The following is a 7,912-nucleotide window of genomic DNA, read 5'->3' on the forward strand; positions in this document are numbered from 1 at the left end:
CAAAATAAATACTTTCTGGTGGGTCTGTATATTTAAATTATTTATATAGGTAAGTATTTGATTATTAGGGAAGGGGAATAAGGTTGTTAATACATTTTGTGTGATGAAACACACCACATGTATAGTAGTGGGTTATTTTCGTAACCCTACTGACAACCTAACTCGTTTATCAGTAGCCCGCCAAGAAAGCTACTCGTACTCATTCCGTATTTGTTTTTTTGTGTTAGGTTCTGGAACTATTGAGTAGTCCACTTGAGAGCTGTCACAGTAGTCTGTTATATGAAGATGGAAAGGGAATTAGATCTATTGTACTTTCAATAGTAGCTTTACAAGTAAGTCACAGAGTACATGTCTTGATTCTCATATTAGTATGCCCTCATCTATATACCTCAAGTAAGTAATATACTTCCATGATTCATATTATGAACATGCATTTAAAAAAAATTGTGTTTGTTCATCCAAAGCCATTTTTCAGACATGCTTTTATTTATTTCAGTCAAATTTAACACAAAAACCATGCATGATTTCCATATGCATGATAATTCACTTCACCAGTTGATCAACTATGGTTGACTAAAGGCCATTTTAGTCCTTAATTATGTTAACTTGTCGTACTTAAACTTGTTTGGAACTGTTTTTTTGCAGATGAACAGGTTTATTTCATTCAAACTTTGTTTCTCACATTTTGGATTTCAGGTCTTGTATTTTTCCCGTGATTCAGACAAAATTGGATGACTGGTGGCCATTTTGTTTTTATTCATGTACATACAATTACAAGTCCTGCATCGTATATACCCAAAACAGATATACTAATTAAACACTCTAACCCAATTATCAGCCCTGCACCATATATACCAAATGGATATACCAATTAAACACTCTAACCCAATTATCAGCCCTGCACCATATACCAAATGGATACTGTGGAATACTTTATTTTTGCTGGAATTAATTTTCGCTGAAAACGTTTTTTGGGCGTTTTGCTTGGAATTTATTTTCACTGATTTTTGATGAGTTTAATGTGAAGTATAGGAAAAAAAGTATATTCGCTGGATTTTATTTTCACGGAATCATCCCTTCAGCGAAAATAAATTCCAAGCGAAAATAAAGTATTCTACAGTATACTAATTAAACATTCTAACCCAATTATCAGCCCTGCACCATATATACCAAATGGATATACTAATTAAACATTCTAACCCAATTATCAGTCCTGCACCATATATACCAAATGGATATACTAATTAAACATTCTAACCCAATTATCAGCCCTGCACCATATATACCAAATGGATATACTAATTAAACATTCTAACCCAATTATCAGCCCTGCACCATATATACCAAATGGATATACCAATTAAACACTCTAACCCAATTATCAGCCCTGCACCATATACCAAATGGATACTGTGGAATACTTTATTTTTGCTGGAATTAATTTTCGCTGAAAAAGCTTTTTGGGCGTTTTGCTTGGAATTTATTTTCACTGATTTTTGATGAGTTTAATGTGAAGTATAGGAAAAAAAGTATATTCGCTGGATTTTATTTTCACGGAATCATCCCTTCAGCGAAAATAAATTCCAAGCGAAAATAAAGTATTCTACAGTATACTAATTAAACATTCTAACCCAATTATCAGCCCTGCACCATATATACCAAATGGATATACTAATTAAACATTCTAACCCAATTATCAGTCCTGCACCATATATACCAAATGGATATACTAATTAAACATTCTAACCCAATTATCAGTCCTGCACCATATATACCAAATGGATATACTAATTAAACATTCTAACCCAATTATCAGCCCTGCACCATATATACCAAATGGATATACCGGTACTAATTAAACACTCTAACCCAATTATCAGCCCTGCACCATATATACCAAATGGATATACTAATTAAACACTCTAACCCAATTATCAGTCCTGCACCATATATACCAAATGGATATACTAATTAAACATTCTAACCCAATTATCAGCCCTGCACCATATATACCAAATGGATATACTAATTAAACATTCTAACCCAATTATCAGCCCTGCACCATATATACCAAATGGATATACCGGTACTAATTAAACACTCTAACCCAATTATCAGCCCTGCACCATATATACCAAATGGATATACTAATTAAACATTCTAACCCAATTATCAGCCCTGCACCATATATACCAAATGGATATACTAATTAAACATTCTAACCCAATTATCAGCCCTGCACCATATATACCAAATGGATATACCGGTACTAATTAAACACTCTAACCCAATTATCAGCCCTGCACCATATATACCAAATGGATATACTAATTAAACATTCTAACCCAATTATCAGCCCTGCACCATATATACCAAATGGATATACCGGTACTAATTAAACACTCTAACCCAATTATCAGCCCTGCACCATATATACCAAATGGATATACTAATTAAACATTCTAACCCAATTATCAGTCCTGCACCATATATACCAAATGGATATACTAATTAAACATTCTAACCCAATTATCAGCCCTGCACCATATATACCAAATGGATATACTAATTAAACATTCTAACCCAATTATCAGCCCTGCACCATATATACCAAATGGATATACTAATTAAACATTCTAACCCAATTATCAGCCCTGCACCATATATACCAAATGGATATACTAATTAAACATTCTAACCCAATTATCAGCCCTGCACCATATATACCAAATGGATATACTAATTAAACATTCTAACCCAATTATCAGCCCTGCACCATATATACCAAATGGATATACTGGTACTAATTAAACACTCTAACCCAATTATCAGTCCTGCACCATATATACCAAATGGATATACTGGTACTAATTAAACACTCTAACCCAATTATCAGTCCTGCACCATATATACCAAATGGATATACTAATTAAACATTCTAACCCAATTATCAGCCCTGCACCATATATACCAAATGGATATACTGGTACTAATTAAACACTCTAACCCAATTATCAGTCCTGCACCATATATACCAAATGGATATACTAATTAAACATTCTAACCCAATTATCAGCCCTGCACCATATATACCAAATGGATATACTAATTAAACATTCTAACCCAATTATCAGCCCTGCACCATATATACCAAATGGATATACCGGTACTAATTAAACACTCTAACCCAATTATCAGCCCTGCACCATATATACCAAATGGATATACTAATTAAACATTCTAACCCAATTATCAGCCCTGCACCATATATACCAAATGAATATACTAATTAAACATTCTAACCCAATTATCAGCCCTGCACCATATATACCAAATGGATATACCGGTACTAATTAAACACTCTAACCCAATTATCAGCCCTGCACCATATATACCAAATGGATATACTAATTAAACACTCTAACCCAATTATCAGTCCTGCACCATATATACCAAATGGATATACTAATTAAACATTCTAACCCAATTATCAGTTCTGCACCATATATACCAAATGGATATACTAATTAAACACTCTAACCCAATTATCAGTCCTGCACCATATATACCAAATGGATATACTAATTAAACATTCTAACCCAATTATCAGTTCTGCACCATATATACCAAATGGATATACTAATTAAACACTCTAACCCAATTATCAGTCCTGCACCATATATACCAAATGGATATACTAATTAAACACTCTAACCCAATTATCAGCCCTGCACCATATATACCAAATGGATGTACCGGTACTAATTAAACACTCTAACCCAATTATCAGTCCTGCACCATATATACCAAATGGATATACTAATTAAACACTCTTACCCAATTATCAGCCCTGCACCATATATACCAAATGGATGTACCGGTACTAATTAAACATTCTAACCCAATTATCAGTCCTGCACCATATATACCAAATGGATATACTAATTAAACATTCTAACCCAATTATCAGTCCTGCACCATATATACCAAATGGATATACTAATTAAACATTCTAACTCAATTATCAGTCCTGCACCATATATACCAAATGGATATACTAATTAAACACTCTAACCCAATTATCAGTCCTGCACCAAATATACCAAATGGATATACTAATTAAACACTCTATTATCATTTACAGTTGACAAAAACACGCAATGATGTGTGTAATTTTATGAAGTGTACATTATGTTGTGTGCAGAGTTTGCATGACATTGATCAGCAGATACATCAAGCAATTGACCAGCTCATACATTTAGGTCTAGTCAAAGAGAAAACAGACGCAAATTGTATTATACTAGAAGTTACAAAATTAGGACATGCAGCTTTTAAAGGTATACATATATGCAATCTATTTTATGATTATAATATTTCACTCTTGTTATTTTGCCACCGAAACTAGTTTACTAGTTTTTTAGCCATTCATCTGCCTGCCTACCTACCTGTCATTTCATCCACATTTCAGACAGGTAGTAAATTTCATTTGATATGTAAAATTTTTATAATCAAACAATTGGCAATAATTGAATCAAACTCAAATGTATTTTTCTCTGGCATGTAAAGAAATCAGTGTAAATATAGGATTAAAGTTAATTTTTTATGCATTTTTTATACAGGTTCTCTTGACATTGATACATGTCCAGCAATCTACAATGATATGGTGAAAGCAGCTGAGAATGGATTAGTTGTCACAAATACCTTGCATTTACTCTATCTGGTTACACCAAGAGATATGAATGAAAATATTAAAATTGACTGGATGAACTATTATAAAAGAGTAAGCCTGTTTGTTTCCTCCACTGTAATGATATGTTATTGAGGTAATATTAACCAGTTTGTCTTGCAAGATAGCTGTCCCACATGTGTATTATTTAAATTGAAACCATAGGAATGAGAGATTGAACACCTGATTCACACCTGTTTAATGCACTTTTGCAATGCATTATATTTACTGAATGGTAATATTTAACTTCTTCTATACATCAGTTTAAATTCTCTTTTTAGTATCATTGTTTCACTTGTTAGTTGCCATACAGGAGGTAGGAATTACTTTGTACCAATAACAAATTCATCCGAAATGCAGTGGTCTGTGTATTGATATGTGGACCATACCTGTCTGCACCCCATTTTTAGCTCCACTGTTATCCTAGATGACAGAGCAGAAGCTGTTCATGTAGATTAATCACCCGTCAAAAATTGCATTTTTGACTTCTTCTTGAAAACTACCAGCTCAATTGCTTTGATACTTGGTATGTAGTTACCTTGGGTGGAATTCTGTCAGATTTATTTATTTCATAACTATATCTTCAATTCTCTATTTTTGACTCATATTTTTGTCATGCTTTTTTCAGCTTATTCTTGAAAACTACCATCTCAAGGTGCAAGGTGATGTTGAATAACCCTACATGCATACTATTGATAGCATATTCATAATACTATTTTTCCATTGTTACAGTTTTCAGGGCTAAATGAAGTGGAAATTAAAATCGTTGAAGTGATTGGTGTTACTGAGAGTTGTTTGGCAAGAAAAGCTGCGGGACAAAAGGTTAAACAGGTAAGTACCAAAAATTAACAAATAAAACAGGTACAGGGAAATGCTATAAATGAGATATATAGTGATAGATTACAATTTCAATAATGACCATACATTTTAAAAGGTACAACCAGACCACAGGTGACCATTATTTGGAGTGCCCTAAACTAGTCACATGATATTTTTTAAAATGTGGTACACGAAAGTTGTTCTTTGATGCAGTAGTCATCTTCAATGTGGTAATTATTTACCTTGACAGAATGATGGTTGTGAGCAGATTGTGGCCAGATTCTATCTCACTTTAATGTTATGGTATGTGCTGAAACGACACAGTATTTGGGTTGTTGCTGCCATGTTTGATGTACCTCGTGGCTTTCTACAGAATCTCTTCTCATCAGCTGCTACATTTGCATCTTCTCTTCATAGATTTACAGAGGTAAGTTGTGAGTCAAGATAAAAAGTCATTGTTGTGTTATTATTATCAGCTGTCGGACATACTGTTTTGTGTCTACCTCGTTAAATGCAGTATATCTGTGTTTCTTGTACATCCAATTTGTGTCTGAGAAAAGTAGAAAAAAGGAGTTTATAATTTAATTGTTTGTTTTTTTACTGACAGGATCTTCCTGAATTCTGGGCATTCCAACATCTTCTTGGTCAGATAGTGAAGGAGCTTTCTTATCTTGCTACTGCAGATTTAGTCCCACTACTTGAAATACCAGGTGTTAAACAGGTAATGGTGGACTATCTAATCACTGCTACAACTTTCGGAAATATTTTTGTGGAAATTTTCATTTGGAATATACACATATTTTTCATAAAATAAGCAAGCATTGCCGAAATTGTCTTGTATTTTTCCCACTGGTTTAGTTATTTGATTAAAATGCATTTCATACCACCACCTAAAAAATCTTATGTGCTCATTCATGCTCACTTACACCCTTAAAGTGAATCACTATTTGCATTTTACTATGTTTCAGGGCCGTGCAAGACAACTGTTAAAAGCGGGGTATAAAACGCTAAACCATTTAGCTTACACAAGCCCAGATGAATTGGTGAAGAAGATTGAAAACATGCCATCAAAGTTAGCAAGACAAATAGTGGCTGCAGCTAAGGTAATTACCAGGGGGTGGGGAAGTATGTGCATGTACTAGTGTGACTAGCTCATATAAGTTAGTTCTGAGTGGTAATTTACTAGCAAAGGCATACTGATAGTACATTATTATCAATTTGAATGAAGTTTTTATCTGGCATCTGTAGTATTTTGGCAGACTGATTTTTTTATAAAAATATAGAAGAATAACTGACTGCACATTGTTTTAAGGATTTCTTGTTGTATCTTTAGTTTATTAAAATATGCTTGTAAAACATCGGGTGAACATGTTTTCACTCAATGTTAGAATTGGCAGATGTTTTTATAATATCAATTTAAACTGTGTTGACTTGTTTATTTGCAGATGGAGTTGAACGAACGAGCTGAAGCTCTGAGGGAGCTTGCAGAGGAAATAGTATTAGATCCAACTAACACTTGAACATAGTTTATTAAAATCTCACAATTATATAAATTAATGTATGAAAACTGAATTATTGTGTATGGTATTTGTTAGGATATGTTTAGCTAGTTGAACATTAAGTTATTTTATGTATTTATAATATACTTTGAGAAGGTGAATGTGGTACTCTGAAGTCGTAGTTGGTCTGAAGTTGTAGTTGGTTTATTTGACAAATCTATTCTTATATTGCTATATACAGATACAGTACAATCTACTACATTGATAAATCTACTGTCGACCAGCTGAATTGGTCACAGTGAAAGTTTTTATTGAAAGGGATGAATTTTTAATTGATGTACCCTAACTTGTATAACATATTTATTATTAGAAATATTAAATATACCTGTATTTTAAATCAATACGTTAACATTTTATAGTAAATATTAGTTTATGCAAAACTAGCAATGATTACATCACATGGACAACTTGTTCAGAAAAGCCCACACTCACTGAGAGGACTGTCATCTGCATTTAGAACTTGTATGAGATCAATATTATTATACGGAGCTGATACATGGGGTTTTTAAAATACTAGAAAATATTAAATGGTACACAACACCAATTAAAAAAAAGCATCTGAAATTATGTAGATAAATTCTCATCATAATCATATTTTTATGTTGGGACGTATCATTTTATTTAATCGCTAGGGGCCTTTTCAGTTGTTTGCTCATTTTTAGTTGACTGTAAGCTCAACAACATATGATATCACATAAAAGACAAGCTACTACATCACGCGGCTGTGGGAATACATCTTGTGGTAGTCAAAATTTATATGCCAACGAAGATTACTAAAATTCGGAGAAGAAACTGAATCGGCACAGAA

At 33.0% G+C, this 7,912-nt stretch overlaps 1 protein-coding gene across 1 annotated transcript in view; it reads left to right on the forward strand.

The window, feature by feature from the left end:
• LOC102808045 (helicase POLQ-like) overlaps positions 1-7,445 on the forward strand; it is a 37,647-nt gene extending 30,202 nt beyond the window's left edge. Inside the window, exons 11-18 of the mRNA XM_085502098.1 lie at positions 228-332; positions 4,145-4,337; positions 4,620-4,780; positions 5,459-5,557; positions 5,796-5,972; positions 6,153-6,266; positions 6,514-6,648; positions 6,991-7,445. Coding sequence (XP_085358224.1) covers positions 228-332; positions 4,145-4,337; positions 4,620-4,780; positions 5,459-5,557; positions 5,796-5,972; positions 6,153-6,266; positions 6,514-6,648; positions 6,991-7,065 — 1,059 coding nt within the window. The 3' untranslated portion in view covers positions 7,066-7,445. The remainder of the gene's footprint in view (positions 1-227; positions 333-4,144; positions 4,338-4,619; positions 4,781-5,458; positions 5,558-5,795; positions 5,973-6,152; positions 6,267-6,513; positions 6,649-6,990) is intronic.
• The last annotated feature ends 467 nt before the right edge of the window (positions 7,446-7,912 follow it).

Source organism: Saccoglossus kowalevskii, chromosome 8, assembly GCF_978046115.1.
Source record: "Saccoglossus kowalevskii chromosome 8, keSacKowa6.1, whole genome shotgun sequence".
NCBI lineage: Eukaryota > Metazoa > Hemichordata > Enteropneusta > Harrimaniidae > Saccoglossus > Saccoglossus kowalevskii.